Below are 27780 nucleotides of genomic sequence, written 5' to 3'. Positions count from 1 at the left end.
ATGACACCTAAGGATAGCCTCTGGTCTCCACATGTACACACACATGTATTTCTATCACATGTATTCAGATCACACACATACAAAGCACAGTCCTTCAAGAGTCAGGGTCACAACTAACTATAATCTGTCAGATTTTATTTAAAAAAAGAAAGTAAAGTGCATCTTATCAAAAAAAATATTTAAAACCCATGTAAATTCAGGGTCCTTGTGATGGGCAGTGTCAGTATCCCTTAGAGTGATCGGCAGGGGCAGGATGAACTAGGAGCAAGAGAAGGTAGGGCCAGAAGCCCGTGTTGGAATTGGGAGATAGGGATGGTGAGGTGGGTGGGACACGGTTCTCTGACTGGGAAACGGCAGCAGACAACAGTCTTCTGTTGCAAACTCCCCTGGGGTCACACCCTTGCTCTCTTGAGGCCACAGCCTGATACAGGCAGGCCTGCTAAGTCCAGAAACTGGGCCCAGGCCCAGGTCTGGTGAGGAGGGCTGCAGAGCCAGCCTTGTCCTCTGTCCCTGAGGTGGTGGGGTGTCAGCGGCCACAGACAAGTCCTCGGTTGGCTGGAGCAGGGCCCTGGCTCTGCATTGAGAAAGGGTAGCCCCCCAGCAGCAGAGTAAGGCAGAAGGTAGAATAGGCCAGTGGGGGAAGGATTCCCAACTCAGACTCACAGAGCCACTTTGGATAAGTCCCCGAGAGCCCAGGCAGGCTGAACTGGAGTGGCTGTGTCGTTTTCTGTATTCTTCCTTGTCTGTCTCTTCCCTCTCTCTCTGGCTTCACATTTGCAGTTGTCTTTTAAACAAAGGGCTCAGTGTAAGTAGCAGAATTCTGCCACCTGACAAGGGCCCTCTGGCCCCTGGAGGCAGACCCGTCTGTCTTCAGCCAGGCACTGGAACTAGCTGGCTGGGCTGTCATACCAGCTGCCTCCCAGACAGGGTACCATGGTTGTGTTCTGTGAGAAGCAAAGGTCTAGCTGACCTCTGCTGAACATTCACAGCCTGAGGCCAGGGTGGCCACATCTAAAGTCACCTCTCATACCACAGAGTCTCGGATCTCAGAGCCTAGTCGTACTCGGGGCCGGGGACACACAGGAGACACCTCCACAAAGCTGTCCTGGATACTTAGTGGCCTCTTCTCTGACTCAGTAAAGACTCGTGGCCCCGGGGAGCTATCCGACAGGGCCTGGTAGCCTCGGTGGTCAAGCGGGGTGCTAGGAGGGCCGACACCATTCAGTGGTCGAGTCTCAGGTGGAAGCACTACAGGGCGAGTCTTGGGGTGCACGGTGGCACATTCGCCTTGCTTTAGGAAAAGTTTCATGCCATCCCGATGTCGGTAGAGAAGGAACAAAAACAGAAGCACCACAGCAAGCCCAAACAGGGCACACATCACCAGGAATTCGTTCCAGTATGACTTGTCTGCACCCCAGCTGGCCCTGCCACCAGCAGGCGCACTCACTCGTGACGTGTTGATGATGACCGGGATACCATCGCGCTGCTCGTTTTCGTCCATCACCCCATCATCCATTACTGTTGGGCAGTAGCTGGCCACCAGCTGCCGGAATCCTTCTTCTATTGACCAGCACTGGAACATCCCCAACCCCTGCTGGCTGCCCACTAAAAGCAGGTCACCGGTGGGCAACACACGGCAAGAGGCAGAGGCATTGACAGGGTCCCCGTTGTACAGCCAGAGCCGAGTGGCCAGGTTCGAGAGGAGTGGGCAGGCCAGGGTGTTCACTGTGTTTGGTTGGATCTGGATTTGTTTGCATGGCTTGCCTGCAGGTAGAATAGTCACAGGGTAGAAGGGGCCATGGCCAGTACAGCCCCAGGCTTAGCCCTGCCCTCATGGCTGTGCTCTTGGTGCTATGATGGTGTGGTGGTTTGAATGACAATGGCCCCCATAGGTTCATAGCAATGGAAGAAGTGTGTCACTGGGGAAGCCCAAGGCAGGCCCAGTGACACTCTCTTTTCCTGCTGCCCACTGATCTAGATGTAGAACTCTTATCTACCTCTCTGGCACCATGACTGCTTACATGCCATGACAATAATGGACTACCTCTGAACTATAAGCCAGCCCACTTAAGTGCTTTTCCTTTATAAAAGTTGCCATAATCACAGTGTCTCATCACAGCAATAAAACAACCCTAAGTCAGATATTAACTTGGGCAATTCTTGGGACTGAGTGAGACTCAATATCTGTAGGACTAGAAGAAAAATGCATACCTATAAGTACCTAGAGTCCTCTTCCAAGCAAATATGGCCCACCCTTGCCAGGGCATCTTACCTGCTGGCACCAAAGTCCGGGGCCTGGCTGAGGAAACATTGCAGAGATCCTTGGCATTGGCTCCCTCAATGTCCTGGATCCAAGGCCTGGGTACGAGAAAATCTTGGGTAGAACCTCCTGGGTTAGTGTTCCCTTCCCTGCTAAACTTGGACCTTGGCAAGGGACCTGGTATGTAAGGACCAGTAGGTCCAAAGCAGTAGGTAACAGACTTCCCTGAGCAGTCTCCACAACCATAGGGCTTGACTGGGCATCTCCAGTTGTAATAATGTGTGTGTACATTCATGTGGCAGTTTGAAGACAACCTTGAGGTCATCCTTAGGAACACCACCCACCTCCTTTAAGACAAGATGTCTCACTGGCCTGGAGTTTACCAACTAGGACAGATTGGGTATCCAGCGAATCCCAGAGATCTGTCTGTCTCTCTCTCGCCACTGCTATGCCTGGCATTTTTATGTGTATTCTGGGAATCAAACTCAGATTCTCATGCATTTGAGGCAACTACTTCATTGACTAAGCTATCTTCTCAGCCCCCAGGCTACACATTATTTCACATAAAAGCCACAATCTCATCTCACTATAAAAGCATAATGTGCCTAGACACGAGAGGTAGACACAGGAGATATAGAAATTCAAGATCATCTTCAACTACATAGTGAATTGGAGGCCAGTCTAGGCTACATGAAACCCCCGGGTAGTGATGGCACGTGCCTTTAATCCCAGCACTCAGAGGCAGAGGCAAGTAGATATCTGTGGGTTTGAGGCCTGCCTGATCTACAAATCAAGTTCCAGATAAAATCAAAACAAAAAACCGAAACCTTTCCTTTATTCTTTTTTTCTTTTCTTTTTTTTTTTTTTTTTTTTTTTTTTTAGCTAGGATACACAAGGTAGCCCAGGTTAATATCCAACTCCCAACCCTTCTATTTTAGTGTCTCTTGTGTTGACATTATAGGTATGTATGTACACTTGAAAAGAAAGATGATTTTGTTTTTAAATTTTATTTTATGTCTGCATGTACTCATCTATTCCAGAAGAGGGCACCAGATCTCATTATAGATGTTTGTAAGCCACTGTGTGATTGTTGGGTATTGAACCAGAACCTCTAGCCAGTGCTCTAAACTACTGAGCCATCTCTCCAGCCCAAAAGATGATTTTTTTTCTTTTCTTTTTCTTTTTGACAGGGGTTCTCTGCGTAGCCTTGGCTGTCCTGAAACTAGCTCTGTAGACCAGGCTGGCCTTGAACTCAAGAGATCTGCCTGCCTCTGTCTCCGGAGTGCTGGGATTAAGGGCATGTGCCACTAACGCTCGGATGATTTTTTTTTTTTTCATGCATTAAAAATTAGAAAACTTAGCCAGGCAGTGTGATGCAAATCTCTGATCCAAGCACTTGAAGAAGCAGAGGCAGACAGAGCTCTGAGAGCTTGAGGCATGGTCTACATAGTGACTTCAGTTGTTAGCCAGGGCTATAGTGAGACCCTGTCTCAAAGGAAAAGAAAGAAAAAGCAACCAAGCATAAAGGAAAACAAAACAAACCACTACAGAACACTACAGAAGTCCCTCACAATGTGCTGCACAATGTGCAGCCAATTTTGGGTGTATCCTTCCAAGCTATTAGCTCCTTAAAAGGTTGGGTTGGTTTTTTTTGGGGGGGGGGTAGGGATAGGAGGCTAGGAAGGGAAGTCGAGATGATCTTTTTTTTTTTTTGAGCAGTTGTCTCTCTACATAGCCTTGATTGTCCTGGAACTCGATGTGTAGAACAGACTGGCCTCAAAACTTACATATCTATCCACCTTCCTCTGCCTCCCAATTGCTGGAATTAAAGGCATGTGCCATAGCACCTGGCTGAAACAGGGTCTTATGTAGCATAGGCTAGCCTCAAACTTATTATATAGTCAAAGATTACTTTGAACTGTAGATTTTCCTGCCTCTTTCTGCCTTGTACTGGGCTGATTGCAGACCATGCACCATCATTCCAAATACTGAAATTCCTAAACAGTTTAAAAACAGACACCAGATGTGCCACCCTATGTGAAACAAGAATACAACAGGGAATACAACACTTTCATGCTCTAGGCATGCATTAATTTGTGTCCCTTTTCCTGTAAACAAAAGAACATTACAAATCAAACAGCCTATGTTTATTAAACAATTAGACTGTTGCTTTACGCATTTGTAGAAAAAAATACGAGGACAGTATGTTAAAATCCAATCCAGTGGGGGCACTTCAGAACTTTACTTTGCATACATCCCTATTCTCTTAAAAATAAATAAGAAGGCAAGCAGATCTCTGGGAGTTCAAGGCCAGCCTGGTCTACAGAGCTAGTTTCAGGACAGCCAAGGCTATGCAGAGAAGCTCTGTCTTGAAAAATCAAATAAATAAATTATTTAATTTAAAAAAGATTTAATGATTACTTTTATGTATGTGAATCTTTATGTGCTTAGATGAGTTTATGTGTATCGGGAGGCCAGAGGGTTGGATCCCCTGGAACTGAAGTTACAGGCAATTGCTTGTAAAATACCTGATATGGGTGCTGGGAATGAAACCTGGGTCTTCTACTAGTGCAGTAAGTGCTCTTTTTTAGGGTCTCTCTGTGTAGCCCTGACTGTCCTGGAACTCACTCTGTAGACCAGGCTGACCTCAAACTCACAGAGATCTGCCTGCCTCTGTCTCCTGAGTGCTGGGATTAAAGGTGTGCACCACCACCATCCAGCTTCAATAAGTGCTCCTAACTGCTGAGCCATCTTTCCAACATCCACCCCCCTTCCCTTTTTATTTTGTGAGTCCAGGTCTCTCATAACCCAGGCTACCCTTGAAAACTTATTATGAATCATGCACCACCATGTTCTGGCCACTTATTTACTTCTGATTCCCCACAACTATAAACTGAGTTCCATTGGGCTGGAGAGATGGCTCAGAGGTTAAGAATACCTGCTCCTCTCCCAGAGGTCTTCAGTTCAATTCCCAACACCCACATGGTGGCTCACAACCATCTATAATGACATCTGGTGCCCTCTTCTGGCCTGCAGGCATGCATAATAAATAAATCTTTAATCCCCCCCACAAAAGAAACTCAAAAAAAAAAACAAAAAAACAAAACAAAACTGAGTTCCAGGCCAGTATAGGCTACATGAGATGCTATCTCAATAAAACAAACAAACAACAGCAACAACAAAAGCAGGTACCAGGATTGGATTACAGGCATGCCTCATGCCTTTTTTTTTTTTTTAAACAATTGAGACAGGGTCTCATTATGTAGTCCTGGCTGGCTGGCCTATAACAGTGTAAACCAAGATGGCGTTGAATTCAGAGATCTTCTTGCCTCAGGCACTGAATGCTGGGATTAAAGGTGTGTACCACTAAGCCAAATCCCCACTTTATACACATCTCTAATCCAAATGTTACTCTACTTTTGAATAGTTTAATAGACTGCTGTCATCCTTACTGAGCTACATCCACAGTGCAAGCCATGTTCTCCTATAAAGCTTTCACTAGATGTTTCAATCCTGTCCCCTTTCCAGATAAGTAAGGCAAACACTGACTGTCCCGCCCATACTGATTTTGAGGGCAGTAGGGAACCAGAAATGAGCACATGGAGATGTGGATGCTCAGAGTTGATAAGCGCTCAGGGCCTTGGGAGTTCTCACCTGGAGGCCACATCGGGCAGGTAGAGGCTGATAAGCCTGCAGCTAGAGCCACTCCAGGCACAGTAGGGGTCTCGAGCAAGGAGGCAGTCTCCACAGGTTGGGTACAGGCTGCAGTTGGCCACTGGCACTTGTACTACGCCGGAATAGGAGGAGGCATATACCAGTCCCTACACAGCCAAACATGGAGAGTAAGAGGGAGGAATGGGCACCCATCACTCAGTCACACTAGCTTCGCATGCGCACTTACAGCCACCCCAGGAAGCCTCTGACAAGTGCTGCCCCACACCCCTTTGATGGCCACAAGTCAGGGCTCTTTAACTTTCCATCTTGCTTGGGCAGGGGAAGAAGAGCTGGCTAGGTGCTAAACTCACTCTACAGTCTACTCACCGCATGGCTGTCCAAGAGCAGGTTCTGCACAGGCTGTCCTTGAGGGAAGATCTGCAGCTCCTCAATGATGTGTACTCTGGAACCTAGGCTCACTGCCTTGTGCAGGCGACCATCACCTGGGAGAATGGACACCACTCAGGCCCTGGTGGAGCCCACTGCCCAGGATCTACCAACCATGCCTGAATTCCCCTCCTTAACTCAATCCTGCTGGGCTGCAAGCACTCACCCGTGCCCAGAAAGAGGATATCGTAAGTGCTGTGCAGGCCAGGCACTCGGTGCACAGCCACACGCTGGTAGCGGGCTTGTGGCTGCAGCAGCAACAAGCGGCTGCGGACCTGGCCATCCATCAAGAAGTGGTCCTTGAGGAAGTTTAGTACTCGGTCTGGAAGCTGCAGGGATGAGTTGATCTTCCGCTCCCGGGCACTGTTGGTGATGCACTGCCAAAGGCAGAAGCATGAGCAATGGGAATCAGAGAGCAGGCATGCCGCATGCCTTCACAGGGGACAGTAGCAGCCCCGCCCCACCCCACCCACTTGAGCTCCAGAAATCATGGCACATCTGCCTTCCGGTCTAGTGCTGGTCCAAAGGCAAACCTGACATGTGAGAAAACCAAGGGCTTGGTTTCCTGCTGGCCCCTTGCCTACTGTTCCTTGCCCAATTTGCTCACAGGCCTCAGTAAGTGTGACTGTGCCTCTTGCCTTCTAGCATCTTATCCTGGGCTTCTCAAGCTGATTCCCATAACTACCTGGGTCCCGTTTCTCCCTGCCCAAGGGTTTTCTCTGTGCTTGAGGTAACTGGCCTAGTGACCTGCAGTACAGACAATGGCTTCAGCCCGGTCAGTGTGAAAGTCTGAGACTAGCTCTACAACTTCACGTGGTATCCGGGAAGATCCAGATTCAGCAGCCCAGAGTGGTCAAGATTAACTGACACGTCCTTTCTGGCCTTCCACCTGCACCTGTCCATTCCCTCAGCGTCACCTCCTAACCAAACTGCTGGCACTCACATCCTGTGTCAAGCTTTCCTAGGTTACAAGCAAATAAGGATGACTGCTGAGGGTCACGTGATCCAGTCATTTAGTAATTAAAGAGGACTTTGGCAGAGTCTGGGGTGAACAGAGTAAAGGGGCAGTGACAGTACTGTACAATATCATGCAAAGCTGGGTAAGATGGCATCCCCCTTGTAATCCTAGTACTCGGTAGGTGGAGACAAGAAGATCAGGACTTCAAGGTCAACTACTGATACCTACCGCCCCAGGCCGGGGTGTGGGCACCTGGTGTGTCTCAGTATACCACTGCTGTGTCTCTCTGTTCACCTTCTTGTACAGGCCATCAAAGGCCTTCTGCACATCACTCATAGTGAAGACACAGATGGCAGAGCCCTCAGTGGTCCCTCTGTGCCTGCCAAGGAAACAACCAAATTAATTCTTGAGTTGGGAGTCAGGGTCAGTGGGTTCTTAGCCGTTCTTTACCCTCCTGTCCCCAGCAAAATCCTAGCATCTCACTCACCACTGGGAGGTGAAGACCCCATAGAAAAGGGTCTTGTGCCAATCCTGGGGATTGGGGCTCAGGGTGAAGACATCTTGTAGCACATTAAAGGGAAAGCCATCATCGGGCCGGGAACACAGGAGCTGAGCCTTGAGAAAGGAGGTCCAGCGCTGCTGCAACACCCGCTCTCCACCCTCATCACCCTGGAGGAGAAGAGGGGCAGCTGGCTTAGTCACAAGCCAAGGGCCACAGGTGGAGACATGGTATTGCCTCGATAGCTAGCCCTCCTCAGAAGTAGCTGAGACAGAAACAGGAATGGAGAATGAGAAAAGGCCAGGACAGATATGTAACTAAAATTGAGAAAACTTAGGAAGCAATGTGTGTTTCCCAGCACGAAAGCGCATTCCCTACTGTGGAGGACGCACAAACAAGGACCAAGCGGGAACGTCTAAACTGTGAAGGGAAAGAAGATAGTTCAGTGGCACAGTGTCATCCAGCATGCCAGGATCATTGCCATGCCGATAACTCTGAAGCTTCAGGCTACTCGGGGAGTTGTTGAGTCTAAGAGTTTGTAGGCAGTCAGGGAGTACAGTAGGACTTCAATTAAATAAACACAAACAAATAAATAATCGGGAAATGAATCTGTGATTGGTTACTGAGCAAACAAGGAGTCTAAAGTACCTCGAGGTAGCACAACTCAGGTTTGTAACTAAGTTAATACAAATACATTAGTTTTAACAGATTGGCAAAGAACACTTTAATGTTGAGGTTCTTTCTTGTGGGTACGGTCAGTTATCACACTTAGGGGCCCTGAGAGCTTTACTGGCACTTTAACCCATGTGACAGCTCTGACAATGGGGAGGGGGTATTACTGCCACTTAACAGATGAGGAACCAGGAACCTGGATTTTCAAGAGAAAGCCACAGACTTCTTTGACTTCTTTCCCAAAGGGATGCAGCTCAGTTGGTAGAGTGCCTGCCTAGAATTTATAATACCAGGCTTAAGCGCCCCCCCATGTTAAACCTGGTGTGATAACACAAGCAAGAAGATCAAGGTCAGAAGTTCAAGGTCATCCTGAGTTACACAATTAGTTTAAGGCCATCCTGGGATACATGAGACCTTATCTAAGGAGCTATTACTATTAAGAAAGTTTTTAAAGCCCAGTGATGATGATGAGGAGGAGGAGGAAGAGAGACAGGTAGCTGGTTGAACTGCTCTTCTTAGAGAATGATTCTGGAAGGTCACAGTTGTGAGTTACCCTTAGAGTAGATGACCCCATTCTCTACCCCCACTCACCTTGCAGACGCGGGCAACTCGGGACACGATGGTATTCTCAAAGAACTCAAACTCCTGGCCCGTCTCACTGAAGAAGAAGTAGATCTTATCGTCATCACCTTTTGGGCTGCCCAGGCTTTCAGGAATGTAGGCAGAGGCCACAAATGCAGGGTCTACAGAGGCCAGTGGGAGGGTACACAGTCAGTCCAGGAACCTCTGGGACAATGTGCCCTCCCAATGGCTGACTGCTAGGGGGCCCAGGCAGAACTCCACCTTGTAGCCAGTTGAGGGAGCTCTCAGTCTTGGTGGGGCGGGAACTCTGGCTCCGGGAAATGGCTGGGTCATTTCCCTGGAAGCTGCTGACTGTTCCAGTGTACAGCTCACCATCTGCCAAGAGAGTGTTCCCATGGGAATGGCTCCCTCAGCCCAGGCCCTGTGCCCTGCCTGGGGCCCACAGTGACCACAGCCCCATCCATCCTGCCTAGGCAGAAGCAGGAACTTGGAAGAGGAACAGGAGGTCAGCCCAGGGTCACTCAGTGGCCCCTGGGAACCAGCATAGCATGGAGATACCAGCTTAGCCCTGCGACACACTGCACCAGAGCCCAGACACATCCCAGATCTAGCCCTCCTGACCTGTGCATCTTCTGACTCCACGAAGCCCCCACCACTTACCAACCACCAAGGCCGTGGACTTGAAGTTGGGGTCAAAGGGACAACGGCCCTTGCCATCTTCCAGGAGGACATTGCCGGCCTCATCTCGTGCTAAAGTGAAGCTCGATAGGTTCTGTAGAGGAGTAGATAGGTGGCTCAGGGCTAAGGCAGGGAACGAGGAAGTTCACAACAGGGAAGTGTTACCCCATGCTCTATGGGAAGGCAGTGTGCAGAGGGCACTAATCCCCAGTGAGCAGGGAAGAGATGAGGCTTGCAAAGTGGGCCTACAGCCAGGGATAGCAACACCATGCAAACACAGGAATTCTGACTCCAAGGCCTACATTCCAAAACACAGCCTTAATGCCACCCTCTACTAGAGTATGTTAGGGTGAGGAGAAGGAACACAGGATGGGTACATGCTAAGGGTGCACAAGATGACTTGAGAGCATCACACAGAAAGGGAAAGAATCTGGAGGGTAGAGGAAATGCAGAAAGTCTAGACAAGGTGGCTGCATGCCCTGAGATTGCTTCTTTCAGGCTAGAGAAGAACTGGCCTGACAGGAAAAAGGCAGCTGCAGCTAAGCCCCAGGGGAGAGGAGGGAACTCACAATGTAAGCACACAGCGGGCTGAAGGCTGCTGTGCCGCAGGTAAGCAGGTGGCTACTGTTGAGTGGCAGAAGGATCTTGATGTAGTTTTGACAGTCTCGCTGTGGGGAAACAGAGAATGTCAGGTCCACACATGCCACCAGGGGGCACTGCAGAGGTCTCCTCCCCAGACCCAAGGCCAGGCCTGGGGGCAGGGCCTTTGCTGAGGAGAGGTAACAGAAAGGGAACAAACAATAGAGAAATCAGGAGCTGTGGACAGGGAACTGGCTGGCAGAAGGGCACCCGAGAGGGGAGGATTCCACCCTTGGAGTATCTTGACCTTCCTGTGTGCCTTCCCCAACCCAGTGAGGAAACCGGGTTTCCTCACAAAGCAGGAGGAACAGCTCAACCCTGAACTCTTGGCACAAATGCCACCTCCACAAGATGTCTAACAGGAATTTCCAAATTGGTGCCACCAACTTCCCCAAGACTTGGAGTGAATGATTTCCATCTTTACAGTGGGAGGCCCTGGCCTTGGTGTCTCTCAAACCCCATACATTCCTGGATGCTAAACATTCAATAACCAGAAAGCCAGACTCTGACCATTTCATACCCCATTTATAGATAATACCCTGGATGAGGACTGCCATCACTGAAGCCTCAGTGGTCTCCCTTGTGTCCAGTCCCAAAGAGAACACGCTATCCTGTACACAGTGGGACCTATTTATTTTTACTTATGAGAGTCTCACTACGTAGCCCAGGCTAGCCTGGGATTAATAATCTTCTACCTTGCAATCACTGGCACAAGCACACCCAGCTCAAAGCAATCCTTTTAAAACATAGGCAAGACAGGCCTGGTGGCACAAGTCAGCTGCTCAGGCAGATGGGACAAGAAGATCACAAGTTCAAGACCAGCCTGGGTTTCAAGGCCAGTCTAGGCTACACCTGCCTGGGATCTTTGTGAGTTCGAGGCCAGCCTGGGCTACAGAGTGAGTGTCTACAAAGTGAGTGCCAGGACAGGCTCCAAAACTACACAGAGAAACCCTATCTGAAAAAAACAAAACAAAACAAAACAAAAAAGAACCTGCCTCAAAAATAGAGGGTCAGATATGCAGCTTAGTGGTAGCAATTGCCTAACATGTAGGAGATCCTGGGCTTGAGCCCCAGTTCTGTAAAACAAAGCAAAGAACACAGGCAAGGCCATGTCACTTCCCTGCTTAGCCCTTCCACTGGTGTCCAAAGAGATTTGCTCATCGGAAACCATTAGTGCTGCTCACTCTCTGGGTATTTCATAGTCAAGTTCCTCACCTTCCTCTAAGTCTCAAAGGATCAAATGTCTTTACATTATGTAAACTAGTCTTTTATTTTCTTTCCTTTCCTTTTCCTTCCTTCCTCCCTCCCTTCCTTCCTGGTTTTTCGAGACAGGGTTTCTCTGTAGCTATGGAGCCTGTCCTGGACCTCATGCTGAAGATCAGGCTGTGTACAAATGTTTTGCCTGCATCTATGTGTGGACCACTTGTATAGCTGGTGCCGTGGAAGCCAGGAGAGGGTACTGGTTCCCCTGGAGCTGGAGGTACAGCAGGTTGTGAGCTGTCCTAGTGAATGCCGGGAAATAGGCTGGTCCCCTGGAAGAGCAGCCCATGCTCTTAACTGCTGAGCCATCTCTCCAACCCTGGTTTTTTTTTTTTTTTTTTTTATGACCACCTCATAAACAAACTGATTTTCCATTGGTTTTTCTTTCATCTTTTAGTGTTTTGAAATGGTGTCATGGAGTTCAGCCTTCCAATCTGCTATCTAGTCAAGGATGACCTTGAACTTCTAATCTTCCTGCCCAAGTTCTGGGATTACAAGCATGCTTTTACGTTTTTATAATGTGTCTAGTAGCTAACACAACAGAACCAGTTCTGAAGAGGGGCTGAAGCCTGGCTCATGGCCAGAACACTCATCTTGTGTGGGAGACACTGGGTTCCAGTCCCACAATGCCAACAAGTACTTGCTAACTATTTGCAGAATGAAGCATGATTGGGTGGGGGCAGCCAGGACTTGACCTGAAGGCTGCCTTGGATGCCACTTGTTCCATTTGGGACCTGGGGCCTGTGGGAATGAGGACAAGTTCTGCAGGAGAATCCTGTACTGGGCTGGACTCCTTCTAATGTCTTTGCTAAAACCAGACTAGAATTTGCCAGACTTGTCTCTTCTCTGGGGACCCTTTATAGACATAATCACTGCCTCACCCAGTTCCCATTAATGTTAAGGCTAATCTGGCCCTGCTTATGAGTCAGGGGCCCCGAGCCTGCTGGTTTATCCAGGGACACAGGCATATGATCCCCATTGTAAGGTGGGAACAGTAAGGCTCGCCTAGATGGATCTAATGGGGCTGGGGTTGGGACTCAAGCCCAATGCTGGCTATCTCCAGGCTATGCCCTAACCCTAACACTTGCTGTATGTGCTCCGTGATCTGCCCAGATCCCTCCCCACTTCAGCCTCACCTTCAGGTCCTTGCCCTTGAAGCTGCACTGCTGTTTCCTGTCCGCATCTGCAGGCCACAGCAGCTGAGGAAAAAAGGGAAATAGGTATGAGGGCGTGGAGTGAGTGCATAGCCGTGCTCCTCCCTCTCCTGTGCATAACCATGGTCCTGTCCTGTCCTGTGCAGACCCTTCTCTGACCAGCAGGCTGAGCTTCCTGAGGACCCCCTCTCACCTCTTGGTACTCCCCGCCTGGTAAGAAGCTGAGGCTGCTGCTAAGTGCAAAGAGGGCCTCCCGGGCCCCCACGTACAGCGTCTTGCCATCCTGGCTCAGCAGAAGGGCTGTGTAGTTGGAGATATTCTCAGCTTCAAATTTTCGGACCAGCCTTTCTTCAGAGCCTGGGAAGAGGAAGTTGGGCATGGTTTGAGAACTGCCTATTCCATTTATCTCAAGAAAGATGGAATTTAGTCAAAGGCAGGTCTGCAGGACAGTCAGTCCAGTCCAAGGACAGGGGACTGAACAAAAATAATCATTATATTCCAGTAGAATGTCACACAGATGGCAAAAAAAAAAAAAAAAAAAGCAAACCCAACATATTTTCTAATAAACAAACGAAGCTGTGTAAGAAACACATATCTAGCTAGGTGTGATGGTACATGCCTGTAATAACAGCACATGGGAGGATGAGGCAGAAGAATTAGAGGCTGGAGGTCAATCTGGGTTTATACAAGTGAGACTCTGTTTTAAGAGAGAGAGAAGGGGCCAAAATGTGAAGCAAAGTGAAATATAAAGTTATGGATTATGAGTAATAACAGAATATAAGAAAGGTCAGGCAGGTGGCTCAGTGGGTAAAGGTGATTGCCACCAAGCCTGACCACCTGAATTCAATACCCAGGATCCACATGGTGGAAGGAAAACTTGAACTCCCATAAACTGTCCTCTGATGCCCTCGTGAGTGCCATAGCAGTGTGCAACCACACACAAACATAAATAACTGTAATAAAGAGAAAACTGGTACATTTAACACCTTCCTTTGACAGCATCTGACCCAAAGGAAATGAAATTCAAGGGTAGCCCTCTCCTTCCCTGGCCCTGCAGGGATACAGTTTAACCCTCGGTCTCAAGCCAGAGGCCCCAGCACCCATGGAGACTTAACAGTTACTAGACAGAGCATGACTGTCCTTAGCCTTGAGCTCAGAAACATGAATGAGTCACAGACAGCATGACTGGAAGGAAGGGGGAGTGAGACTCTGCTGTCCTTCCCAGGAACAAAGAGGGTCACAATACGCTGTACTAGGCTAACAGAGCTCAGGTGTGGCTCAGTACATGATTGTCCAATGTGTAAGGGCCCAGGTTTGATCCTAACAGCACACATGCATGTATGTGCAGATAAAACAAAATCAAGAATTATATCAGACATAAAAAAAAGTGCAGTGTTATTTTGACTGTGGATGGCACTCAGCATAGACCACTGTGTGTAACCTTAGCCTAAATAAATGGAGCTTGCTTGCTTGACTTTTTGCGGCACCTTTGTTACATAGTCCACACTAATCTCAAAATCGCAATCCTCCTGCCTCAGTCTTTTGTGTGGCAAAGGCAAATCACACAGCAAAGGTGGGAAGGTGCAGAGCATGTAGAGAGGGGGAGCAAGCATGATGGAAAGCCTCATTTTTCTCAGCAGCAAGCCGCAAGGTTAGAGATGGGAAAAAGAGGTGTGAGCATTCCACAGAGAAAACCTTGGTGGCATGGGAACTCTCAAGCACTCCGAGGCAGCCCTGTGAATTAGGCACTGAACGCAAAGGCAGGGAGAGTGTTGGTCCCCCCTTTTTTATGTTTATTTATTATGTATACAGTGTTCTTTTGCCTGCACCAGATCTCATTACAGACGGTTGTGAGCCACCATGTGGTTGCTGGGAATTGAACTCAGGACCTCTAGAAGAGGCCTGCTAGAAGAGCTGCCAGTGCTCTTAACCTCTGAGCTATTTCTCCAGCCCAACAGTGTTGGTTCTTACAGAAGACTTTCCTGCTTAACATTTAAAAAGAGGGGTGCCTGTGTATGTGCATGTGTGCAGGGAGATCAGAGGACAATTTCTGGGAATTCTCTTCCTCCATGTGAGCCCTGGGGGTTAAATTCAGATTGCCATGCTTATCAACAACAGTTCCTCTACTCACTAAGCCATCTGGCCAATCCTGATGCAGATACATACATACATACATACATACATACATACATACACACACACACACACACACACCACACACACACACACCCACACACACACACCACACACAACACATAGTACCAATGAGAAAAACTTTAGGACCTATCCATTGCTGTAGAATATGCAATAACTAGGAGATACTACTTATCACTAAGTAAAAATGAAGGTTATGAAATATATCTGGTCAGATTATTTCACTTTATGGGAAAAAATATAAATGAGAAAAAGATCCAGACAGGAGGACGAATGAAGCACAAAACCCTGAAGCGATCACTAGGAGGACACAGGTATTTTCCCCTTAAACTTATCATTTGGGGGTCTTAGAGTAAACAACTTACACTTGCAGAATGTAAAAGACATAAATTTAAGAGAAAAAGAAACAAGTCAACGCCCACTGACCCATCAGTGTGCTGTTTATGCTTTGAATAACTAACAGGTTCAGAGAGAAATTATTTAAAAAATTCTAAGCGGCCGAAAACAGGAGACAAAGACAAGTAGAAAGCAGCCCCTGAGCAGCCTCAGGCATGTCATAACTGACCATCGGGTCCAGACCATGCAAACAAACAGACTCACAGAGCCGGGAAGCCATGAGGCAGCATGCCAGCCAAGCGATGTGAAGATGATTTCATCATGTGTGTTTGTATGTCCAATGTTTTTACATACCCTCAGCCTGGTTCCAGAAAGAGGTAAGGAAACACAAAAACAAAAACAAAAACAAAAAACAAAACAAACAAACAAACAAAAAAGGCAAAATAGAAGCATTAAGATCAGGAGCAGAGGAAAAACCTGAAGACATCTAAACTAGAAAGGAAGGGTCACACAAGCAGTCATTTGACCTTCACACAGCTACTGGGGGTCCTGGTGGTCACAGAGAAAAGGGAAATGAAGTAACCTGGTTCTCACTGTTCAAGAACAGGAAAACACACCAGTTCTTTGGTGGAAGCTCAGTCCTTTACCACATGGCACAAGATGCTGAAGCAGCTCTCAGATGGGGCTTTCCAGTAACCTGCTGAGACTCGTGGGATGGGTAACGTCTCCGGGCAACAGGACGACAGATAGGAGCCCATAGCTGCTCCCCAGAAAGAAGGTCTCCTGGGGACGAAAGATGATGACAGAGAAGACTAGGAGTTTCAGGGAAGTATGTGTGTCTCTGTAGCCGAAGCTCTCCTATAACACAGGGCTGCACTGGAATTCATGAGAAAAGTCCTGCTTGAGGCCAGAACCTGAATTCTGCCACTGACACCAGAGGCAGTCACAGGCCAAAGATGCCCTCTCTTTAAACCATGAAGAGCTTCTTCTCCAACGCTTAACTCCTTAGCGTCCGACACTTCCAACCCTCAGTTCTCCAACTTTTAACTCCTGTGTGGACTCCCAACCCTTAGTATTTCCCACTGGGAGGCAAAGGAAGGCTCCAGCACCATTCCCAACCTCCCTGAACATCACAAGAGATTCTGGAACTGCTGGTCTGAAAGACAGCTGCTGGACTAGCTCTGGGTGACTCGGGAGGAGGACAACACCCTAAGAAGCACCAAGTAGGCCCTTCCCTATGACACGGGCTCACTCCACTGTAGTTTCACGTGTGTGTCACAGGGGTAACACAAAAGTGCCGCTCACAGGAGCCTCACGAGACTCAGCAAGATCAACACACACAGCTCCTGCACCCCTTTATCTCTTGTACCCCTCAAGGTTCTCGGGAAGCACAAGCTGCCTCTGGTTTGCCAAGGCTTATCTGCCTGCACCGGAGGGCATTTCCACCTGGGTGGGACCTACAGCTCTAAGCGGGAAGCCACCCTTGGATTCTGTCCAGATACAGAAATGCCAGGAGTCCGAGATAAGCACAAGTTCCAGGTGGCAGCTCAACACTCCCTCCACTTTAGCCTGGGGGGGATGGCAAGCTGCCCAGGGTCCCTCAGACAAAGGCAAGCCAGGTTGGAGGGGAAGCCTAGGTGCCAGCTGTCCACAACTCATGATTGCTGGAAACATACTGACCAAAATGACCAAGGAATGGAAAGTGGAACATGCCTTGAAGTGAGCACAGTGCCTTTACAACATGCTTTCTCATGCTGCGAACCCACTCCATGCTTGCCCTCATCCCTCCTCCCTTCCACCCTGTGCCTCAAACTTAAAGAGTCATAGTGTGCTGATGGACCCGGCTGCCATGGCAGACTTCACTAGGTCTTCCCCACTGGTTATCTCACAGGACAGATAGAGAGCATACACTGTCAAAGACTGGGTTCGAATCCAGTCTCCAATCATAAGGACAAGTCACTTAACCTTTCAGAGTCCCACTTTGCTTATCTGTAAAATGGGAACAATAATAGCCCTCTGCTTTACAGAGTTGTTATGAGAAGAAACGAGATTACGTATGTAAATAATAATGTACATAATAACCCACACTTACTGAGAGCTTTACTCAAAACAACTTTGCACACGTTTTCCCTGTGCTGGCATGGTGCCTGGCACACGATCAACACTCGAGTGGCTCAAAAACAAAATCCAAAAGCCCTGCAGGAAAATCCAGCCCAACAAGCCACAGAGGGCAGGACAGGGGGTGTGGCCTCCCTCCTGAGAGGTTAAAGGACCAGCCCATTCCACCTGAGCCTGAGTGAGGTCCACAGGGGTCTTGGTCAGATCAGCTCAGAAATAGGATGTGTTACAAGTCACAAGTGTTGTGACTGCCCATGCTCCCATGTGTCTGGGGTCACCTCCAGAGCGACAGAGTGGCTATGTGAAAGTCTGTGCAGAAAGCCCTGCCTGAGCCTGCCCAAGTCTGTGTATCTGTGTGCTTATGTGCACGGAACCCTGGGGCTTGTCCAGGCTTGTGCGTGAGTTCCTGGTACTCTTATGCGCAAATGTGACTGGAGAGGGGTGTGTGTGTGTGTGTTTCTCTGCTGTACTTCTTGTGCATGTCCCACCTGGTTTCCTGACTGTGAATGTAGTTCACATACCCTCCCTGTCCCCTATCTGGGGTTTATCGCCTAACCAGAGGCTCTGCCTGCTGTTCCAATCAGGATGGAACTTCTCTATGGTTCCTAGACCACTTGAGCCAGTGGCTGCTTAAGAGCCCAACCTCCCCCAAGGGCCTGTGCTCCCCAAGGGTGCTCATCCTTCAAAAAGACAGGATGGGGCTGTTCCGGAACTGCCACCTTCAGGGCCCCACACCCCATCCTAGCAGGAAGTGATGTGGGAACTCCTCAGCCCCCAGCCTCATTGAGCTTCTCCCCTTCCCTGTGACTCAGCCGGAAGCTTGGAGCTTTCTGGGTTGAGACAGGAATATGGCTTAGCCCTACCCTGGGCAGTGCTGACTCAAGAGTCCCACCCCAATTTACTCTGTGGCTCCTGAGCCACCACAGGGAGATGCTGACCTGGCTCTAACTTCTTGCCCTCCACAGGCCCCAGCAAGATTAGGCCAGAAAACACCAGCCTCCCTGCCAAGTCAGAGCAAGGAAGGGGCCGCCTTCTGCAGGGGTGTGAAAGGCTTCCTGGGTAGCTATGTCTCAAGGACATCATGCCAAGTCACCAGAACCTTGAACCCACTTGCTACAGTCAGCAGCAAACTGGCCTGGATGGACTACCTCCCTCTGCACCACCCAGTACTGGGCAGGAAGCAGCCACCTTGTCCTTAGACAATGTAAGCTGGGGCCAAGGTCGACATCATTGGGCTAAGGCCAGGGTAGAGTCCATAAGACTCAGTCCCATTCCCACTGTGGAAGACTGTATGTCAAAGTCTCCCCTGGGCTGAAGTGGTCAAAAAGTCATTGTCAGCAAGGTATGGTGGTCAGTAATCCTAGCACTTGAGAGGTAAAGGTATGAAGGCTCAGAAGGTTGAGGTCATCCTTGGTTCTAAAGCAAGTCTGGATCCAGCCTGGACCATATAAGACTGTCTCAACCTACCCCATCACCCCACAAAAAGTAAAGCATTTGAGACTGAAAAGAACTTACTTGAAGTTCAAGGAAAGTCTAGATTATACAGCAAGACTGACTCAATAATAAGAATAAGAATAAGAATAAACACAACAATGGAGAGAGCAGGAGCAAGTACTTGTGCTCATGTGGTGGGTTTGCTGTGGAAAGCCTCCCTTCCAACTATCCCTACGTGAGCTGGCCAACCTGTTAGAACCCCAAGGCCACAGAACCAGTGTCTCATCTACACAAGCTGTTCCAACACCTTCAGAGCCTGACCTCTGCTCGCTCCCTCTAAAGCCCACCTAGGACCATGGTCAGCTCCCATGTCCCCTGCTCACTGGCGGGCCACTCTAACTCTCCCTCTCCTGTGACCTCTGCCCTTCTGCCCACCTTCCTCCTCACAGATGTCTCCAAGTTTTTTTCCAGAAGAAACATGAGCCATTGAGCACGAGTGACCCTGACTTCGAGCTCTCCCTTTCAGAAGACACTTTTGTCTAGAAACAAGCAAAATCCCTCAGGAGAGCTCTGGCCCAGACTTGCACCTTTGCCTCCCAGTCCCTCTTCCAGGGAACTGGCCTCACCCAGCCCAACACTTAGTGGGCGAGCCCTGCAAGACCCAGGAGTGCAAGATCCATCACACCGCTAGTCCTCCAGGTCATCTCCTGTCTTCCTCACACACCGTGGTTCCTGTAGACTCAGCCCCACAGTCCCCTCCAGGTAACCATGGGCAGGACTGATCTCTGTCTCGGGACATGTGGTGGAGGGTGGGCTATGAACCTGTGCTGTCCTGCTCTGGTGTGCGCTGGCCTCTCAAGGATTTTCTCTCGTGTGTTGCTCTTGCTCTTCTCACAGACCACTTCAGTGACACAGATTCTGGTGACCCACACAAACTCCAAGGGTACCCTGAGGGGCCCCTCACTCCTTGTCTTGAGATCTGGTGTCTTCCTCCCTCCAGCTCTGCCAGGCGTCACTCTTCCTTTCCTCAGCCACAGACATGCCATCTACCATCAAATTCTGCCAATTTTCCCTCTGTATTGTCCGAATCTGCCCCACCTCACTATTCCACAACTACAGTCCATTACTTGCTCCCACCTAGGCTACCGTAGCCTCCCAAGGGCCCCATGCTACAGCCAGAAGTCTCTCCAAGAACTGTCACCACCACCACACAAAAGCCTGCAGTGGTAAAACATCCAGGCTCCAGGCTCCCCCACCCTTCATGAGTGATACAGAAGAGCTGTTCGAGGGCGTTTTGGTCACAGCCAGCTCTGCAGTGTAGTTCTCCCTCTGACTAAACCGTACCTATCAGTTCATCCATGCGCCTTCCTCAATCTCCAGGCACACAAGGACTTGCCATACTCTTCACACCTGTCACAGACTCTTGAGACACTATTTCATGATGAGGTTTCTGGGTCTGTTGTTCCACCAAACAGAAGGGCACTTTGAGGGTCAAGACCAAATCTTACTCACACTGTTATCCCATGCACCTATCAGCTGGTCAGCTGGCTTCCAAGGAGATGAGCTATGAATGTTTCTAGACTGAACGAAGATCAGAGTTTTGAATTTTGAGATGCTTTAGTCCAGAGAGAAGCCCTACATTAAAAAGGGGACAGCATGACCAGGCAGTGGTGGCACACATCTTTGATCCCAGCACTCGGGAGGCAGAGGCAGGTGGATCTCTATGAGTTCGAGACCAGCCTGGTCTACAGAGTGAGTGAGTGAGCGCCAGATAGGCTCCAAAGCTACACAGAGAAACCCTGTTTCAAAAAAACATACAAACAAACAAACAAAAAAAAAAAAAAAAGGGGGGGGGGGGAAGCATGGGAACCCTGAAGGCTCCTGCTCCACACTGTATCTGACCCCTCCAGCACATGGACAGCTCAGTGAATCATAGCATCCGAAAGGCCACAAAGAGACATGTGGCAGCTAAAAATGCTACAGGAAATAGGAAATGGGCCACAAAGATATATGTGGCGGGTGGGTAGGAAGTCCTGAAAGTTCCAGTGCATCCTGACTTCCTCACCGATCACTCGTGTAACTGCGCAAGTCACCACCTCCGCTGTGGAAGGCTTGAAGAAGGGCTTGGATGACTGTAACAGAATGCAGCACCCAACACTCCCCTTCCTGCCTCCCGTCCTCCCCTCCCTTCCTCTTACCTTTTCACACACCAGTTTCTGTGTAACATCTGGCACCCTGGTGCCAGGCAAGGAGACAGAATTGGTATGAGTATAACCATCTGGAGGCAGGAGGCCCTCAAAAGAAAGGGACCCTGCCTTGCCAGATTCCCCTTCAGCCAGATATCTGGATTTTTATATAAAATTTCCTGTTCTAAATATCAGCCCTAATTAAAAATTTCTAAGTCATTTCAAAGTCAAGCAAAATATACTCCCAGACTGGCTTTGCCCACCACCCCTAGTGGTGCAAACCTCTGATATATGTGCCCCTATTTTCCAGGCCAAGATCACCGATATCCAATTTGACAGCGCCCTCGGGGGCCCCAGCTGGCTCCCTTGCTCTGTCAAGGAGTGACCTCAACAGACTTCTTTACCAGATGGAGTCGCATAGCTGATCAATTACGACAGGGCTGAGCTGGACCACTCTGCTGCTTTTGTGTAATTGGCAGGTGAAGAGAGACACAGCTCTGGGAAAGAACAAGGTTCCTGAGTCAGTGAGGAAACTGACCCAGGCACAGTCTCTTATCCTTGGTGAGGCATGACCCTGACAGGATGAGCTGGCTCCTCTGGGGTTGAGCATTCTTTTCTACGGTACAACAATAGAGCTCCACAGGCGAGAGTGAGCCCAGCCCAATGGGCACTGTGTGTGGATGGCACTCCTCATCTGTGAGCAGGTAGCCGCTCATAGAGGGTGAGTAAGAGGAGGCCAGGGCTGAGAAGTAGCTCAATGGCAGAAGCTTTCCTTAGCCACAACACCCTGAGTTCTTGGGTTCCACTCTAGCATTAGGGACCAAAAACAAAAAGGAAAGAAAAAAGAAAAAAAAAGTTCCCAAAGGTAGCCAACTCTTTAGAAGAAAGGAGGAACAGGGCTTTATCTCCCACATATCACAGCTACCACAAGCCCCTCCCCGAAGCATGTCTGCTAGCCTCCTAGGCTAGAGGGAAGACTTCCAGATGGGCCCAAGAAGATGTGGAATCACAGGTTTGGGAGGGAGAACCCTGCTGTGGATAAATCACCCCCCTCTGTGAGCCTTAGCTATACCCATCTTCTTCTAGGTTCCCAAGGCTGGGATGTATGAATGACCCTGGAGGGCAGAAGGCAGCCAAGGCAGAGACACACAAAAACCAGCTAATAATGTGGCGAACATTCCCAGGACTGGGAGGCAGCAAAGTAAAGAGCAGGAGGGCCAACTGCGGGAAAGTGGCTATACAATAATCTTTAGAGACAGTGCTCTCCAAGATGCTGGCCAGACAGAGGGCACACCTGGACCAGTGTTCTGGGATATTTGTACACTGTGTAAAAAACATATTGCTGTGATTGGTGTATTAAAAAGCTGAATAGCCAATAGCAAGGCAGGAGGTATAGGTGGGACTTCCGGGCAGACAAAGAACTCTGGGAAGAAGGCGAAGTCACCAGCTAGATGCAGAGGCACGAGCAGTAGAGTTGAAGTAACAATCAACATGACAGAATGTAGATTAAAATAAATGGGTTAATTTAAATTATAAGAGTTAGTGGGAGCCGGGTATTGGTGCTGCACAACTTTGATCCCAGCACTTGGGAGGCAGAGGCAGGCAGATCTCTGGGAGTTTGAGGCCAGCCTGGTCGACAAGAGTGAGTTTCAGGATAGGCTCCAAAGCAATACAGTGAAACTCTAGCTGGGGTTGTGGGGAATTAATGGGACAAAGCCTAAGCTAAGACTGAGCTTTCATAATTAACAGTAAGTCTCCATGTCCTTACTTGTGAGGTGGCAGCCCAAAGAAGAACCTGACTATACCACAGGACTAATTCTGTTGATCCTCTCCTGGGATGCAGAGAGAGCTCCTCGTAAGGTTTCTGAGCCAGCACCAGCCTCAGCAGCCATGAAGATGGGGCAGAGGCCACAGGCTCTAAGAAAAGGTAACAGGAAGCTATGAACGGTGACATGACCTTTCAGAGCCTTTCAACCAGGGTGACATACCACCCACTGAATGGGACTTCTACAGAAGCAGCAAAGGACAGGAGGGGAGGAGCATGAGGGGAAGTCCAGTACCAAGCGGAGAAGGTTCTTGAGGCACAGAAGAATTTTGAAAGGACAGAACCAGGAGCACTTAAAAATTGGGCAGACCTAAGGAGTCCTCAGGAGAATGACCTTCCCTTCAACCCTGAAAGCCTGGCTTCGTCTCCTCCCCAGGGCAGAGCAGGGCCACACCACTCAGCTCCACAGCCCTGTTCAGCATGTACCTCCTGGAGTGAGGCTGGCAAGAGGTTTGAACAGAACAGCAGGCAGCAAAAGCTGCTACCTTCCACTGGGCAGGCTGCGCGTGTGAGGACCCGTGCCAAGTACTTTACATGCATTATTTCAATAACCCTCTCTGGAGTCTGGGAGCTGGGCACCGCTATTCTTCCTGTTGTGTGGATATGGATACAGACTTAAGAAGGCCATAGCTTGCCCTATGATGTGTCCTTGATGAGGGTAGTAAGCCAGTTTCCCCAGCCAGACTCTGGGCACCTATCCTTAGGGCTCCCAACTGTCTACTTGCCTCTGAAGAATCACAAACAGACCAGCCTATGGGGCAGAATTACAGTCTCATGCTGGGCTGAGGTCACATCAAGGAGGGAGGGCAATAAAAGACAAAATGGAACCAAAGCATCGGCTAGCACAGAAACCACTCAGGCAGCCTTGACTCTGAATGACTGCTCCAGGTCGGAGGACGGGCAACTGATTCGTGCCAAGGGCCTTGTTTTCCACATTCAATGGGGTTTTGTTGACTGCATTTTGCAGGCCTACAGATTTAATTCCAATCTTGTTCATACACTGTTTCCAGAGCGTTTTAGCAGGATGCTTCTGGAGCTGGGGAACATTAATAGCTCTTTTAATTGCCCAAATAAAGGGGCTCCGTCTGATGTCAGTAGGCTGTGGGAGCGCTTTTGTTTTGTTTCTTCAAACAGGCCAGACTGCAAGGCCTAACTCCTGCTCTTGTCCCACATTATGGCCCTGGAGTTTTCAGGGCAAAAGAACCCAAAGTTCATGCACTTCTCTGAAAAATGGCTTTCAGGAATCCACAAGAAAGCTCCCCTACTCCTGTTCAAAATGTCCCAGGTCTTCCTTCCCTCTACTGACCATTAGGCGAGGTCATAAGACCCCCCTCCAACCTGAGGACTCCCAAGAACAGGAATGAGAATTCTCTATGAGACGCCGTAGATGCAGAATGAATTAAACTTTCCACTTCAAGGGACTTTTTGATCACAGACAGAGCCTATTATCCCTAAGGTTCTTTGGGAGGAGGGGGAACTTGGGTGTGAATTCAGTTCAGGTGGTGGGAAAGGGGTGTGGTCTCAGTTCTGTGAAATCCCAGAGAAGCCTGTGTCAGAGACTTAAGGGCCCTGGGCCAGGCACCTCATGGTCACCATGGGCCTGCCAAGAATGGGCATACTTCCAGGAACATCTCACAAGTCCCCAGGGATGAGACAGGAAACTGTCTTAAGCCAAATTCAAAGGGTGAGCCTGTTCAGTCACCAGGGCATTCCCCACTTGGGACTCCAGCCACAGGACCTGCCTGTACATGGGAAGAAAGGGAGTGAAAGCAGGTATTAAGGGTACTGTGCAAGCCCAGGAAGGTAGAGACTGGGTAGCATGGTAGGTCAGTCTAAGGTAGACACACACCCAGTGTTCAGGAGGCTGGGCGTTGCAAAAACACTGCAGACTGTGATGAGGATTAGAGAAGTGTCCCCACTCTGCTGGCAGAATCAGCCCCCAAAGCACAGTGGAATTATGTTCTTGGCCTGTATGTCCTTTCAAACCCTCAGTTGGATCTTTGTACAGTGCACAAGATACCCCTTGACCACCTGTGGCTGCCCTAAATGGTTATAAAATTGTGAAAGCTGGCCAGGTCCAGGGATGTTCCTAGGAAACAGGGCCTCTTTACTCCTCTTTCAAGTCTTCCCAACACTCCCTGAGACACAAGACTTGCCATGTTCGATAAGGTTCCAAGAGCTAATCCTGCTTTCCTGGGGCTAAGTGGAAACATATACAGAAACATATACAGAATGACATCTCCCATCACATAGGTGCATCTATCCCCACCTTGTAGGCCCTGCATTTTCCCCTAAAACTGAGAGGGTCTAAGAGTCTAGGTCAATGGTTCTCAACATGTTGGTCTCGACCCCTTTCAGGGTTGAAAGACCCTTTCATAGGGGTCACCTAAGACTATCAGAAAACAGATATTCACATTATGATTCACAACAGTAGCAAAATGACAGTTATAAAGTAGCAACGAAAATAATTTTATAGTTGGGGTTCACCACAAAATGAGAAACTGTATTAAAGGGTGGCAGTATTAGCAAAGTTGAGACCCACTGCTCTGGGGAGACACAGAATGACAGAAGCAGCACCGGGTATGGCTCCAATGTGACTTGCTTAATGCAAGATGGGTTCTGTGCTAGCTCAGAAGGGAAAAAAAGGATGAGAAGGGTATGGCAAGATGGCTAGTCAGGAAAAGGCATTCACCACCAAACCTGATGACCTGAGTTTAATAGCCGAGATCCACATGGCTGAAGAACTTTGCCAGGTGCCCTGTGACCTCACTGATCTCCACATGTATTCCCTGTGCCCACACACCCACACACAAGCTAAATAACATTTTAAAAGTAGCAGAGCAACAATCCCTGGTTCAGATTTCAGGCCTTACCTCAAGAACGGAACTCCCAAGGGGCTGCAGTCAAACTAACACTCTAGAACCATCTCCACCCTGTGCAGAGCCACCCAGTTCCAAGCAGGAGTGGTCCAAGTTTAACATAACAAGAATGACAGCAAACACCAGCTGAGAAGTTTCTGTACCAAGCCCTATCCCAAGGACTTTGCAGCATGTAATGGGCTGAGCCTTGAGCAAGGTGCTAATATCCCTATTTTACAGATGAGGAAATCAAGGCACAGGGGAAGTTGTTTACTCAAAGTCACATGGGAACTAAATGGCTGAGGCAGAATTTGAACTTGGACCACCAGTAATGTTTCTGATAAGAGATTCAGATCCTGTTAGGGGCCTTAATTGAATAGCTGGTTCTACCCTTTTGCAAATGGGATGCTGTCAGGAGTGGGGATACTATAAGGAGAAGGAAGTTTGGTAGTTTTAGTCTGTAACCTCTAATTTATGCACATTCTGTTCTAACTCACATGTGACAGCTTGCAAGTTAGAGGGGTTTTGGCCAAACAGTGTCTGTTGGCACCTATGTGCCAGATGCCCACCTACTGCACCAAATTTCATAAATTTCCCAAGACGGCTTTGCAAGAAGTATCTACACCTGAGCAACCTTTGCAGAGGAGCAAATTAGAGTGCAGATACAGGAGGTACTTGATAGGCTGGCTTAATTAAGACCCAAGCCCACCTCCTGCTACACACCTTTAATCCCAGCACTCAGGAGACAGAGGCAGCCTGATCCAGGACAGCGGGGGGGCTATGCAGAGAAGCCCTGTGGAAGTCTCAAAAAAACAAAAAAAGACAAAGTCCCTAGAATTCCTAAACTTGAGGGCTCCAGGAGAAGGTTCAGGGATGATCAGACGAACTAAAGAGAGATTGGAAGGTTAGAAGCACAGGCAGCCACAGGAAAGGAATCCGGCCAAGATGGTACTCTCAGGTCCCTCCAGTTAGGATCCTGCAGTTTTCAGAATGTCCATTTCCAAGTCCTGGTGTGTGTGTGTGTGTGTGTGTGTGTTGGAGGGTGCGGGGGGTGCGTGTGGCGGGGAGTCAGTCAGTGGTGGCAGGGAGGAAAAACCTGGCGCTCACCCGTGCACTCCAGGTTCTGTAGTGGCTGCCTGAGAATACCAGAAGCCCAGAGTTTATAGCGCAGCCAACAGCAGTCCCCAAAGCTCCTTGCCATGGGTGACTCCAAGGTTGGCTCTGATCATCATTAAAGATGAGTAGGTAAGTAGGCAGACAGGCAGCACCTGAGCGGCACCCCCTGCCCCAAACAGTACCGAGTGTGCCCTCTCCAAGGAGACAAGCAGCTGCAACAGAGCGAGTGAGTGGCCCTCTCTAGACCCACACAAAAAATGGAAGGGGCTCTCGGCTCCCTAGCTTCCCTTTGCTTTCGCTTTGACCACAGCATTTTGAAAGGGGAAGGGGACCTATTGGACCTCAACCCTTCCTTTGTCGTGGCCTCCCGCACCAACCACCTCGCGGCCCGCGCTCCCTTTCCACTGCTGCACCCCACAGTACTCACCCAGAGGCACACTAATCCGGGGACCAAGAGCCCACGTCCTCGTAGGTCGCGCGAGCAGTAGTGGTAGCAGCAGCGGCAGCAGTGCGCGCAGCAGGGCGGCGAAGCAGCTCGCCCGGCCCATCCCGGCGCGTGGAGCTCGGAGCACGGCAGCCAGCGGCTTCCTTCGATTTGGGCTCAGGTTGCTGAACTGGAGTCTCTGGCTGCGGTCCCGCCCACGCGCGGCTCGGCCCCGGGGTCCTTCCCTCCAGACCTAGGGGGGCAGCAGGGACGACGGTCACGTGGGCGGCTGCACTGCAGGCTCCTCTGCCTAAAGTGCAGCAGAGCGGGAGTCCAGCGCTCCGCCACAGGGAGGAGGGCGCGGAGCAGGAAGTCGCTGGTAGTCCAGCCTCCTGGCTGCTTCTCACCCAGCTCTTCCCCCTTCCTCCTTCCTGGGCGCTGGAGTACGAGGGGCGCCGGATGGGATCACCCGGCTTGGAACACAGGGGAGGATCAAATTCTGGGGACCTGAATTGGAGACTGAGGA

At 49.5% G+C, this 27780-nt stretch overlaps 1 protein-coding gene across 1 annotated transcript; it reads right to left on the bottom strand.

Moving 5' to 3' along the window:
* Positions 1-116: 116 nt before the first annotated feature.
* Sema4b (semaphorin 4B) lies at positions 117-27441 on the bottom strand. Its single transcript, XM_051206618.1, has 14 exons — positions 27258-27441; positions 12997-13160; positions 12786-12848; positions 10320-10418; positions 9733-9844; positions 9334-9447; positions 9082-9233; positions 7807-7988; positions 7548-7698; positions 6528-6738; positions 6302-6417; positions 5915-6081; positions 2273-2358; positions 117-1764 (listed from the first exon to the last, which is right to left on the bottom strand). Exons 1-14 carry the CDS (start codon positions 27376-27378, stop codon positions 1025-1027), a joined length of 2478 nt encoding a protein of 825 aa, XP_051062575.1. The 5' UTR covers positions 27379-27441; the 3' UTR covers positions 117-1024.
* Between the last annotated feature and the right edge of the window lie 339 nt (positions 27442-27780).

The sequence above is a fragment of the Phodopus roborovskii genome, unplaced genomic scaffold (assembly GCF_943737965.1).
Source record: "Phodopus roborovskii unplaced genomic scaffold, PHOROB, whole genome shotgun sequence".
Lineage (NCBI taxonomy): Eukaryota > Metazoa > Chordata > Mammalia > Rodentia > Cricetidae > Phodopus > Phodopus roborovskii.
The sequence above is the reverse complement of the archived record's forward strand: the minus strand, read 5'-3'. Positions and strand labels throughout refer to the sequence as shown.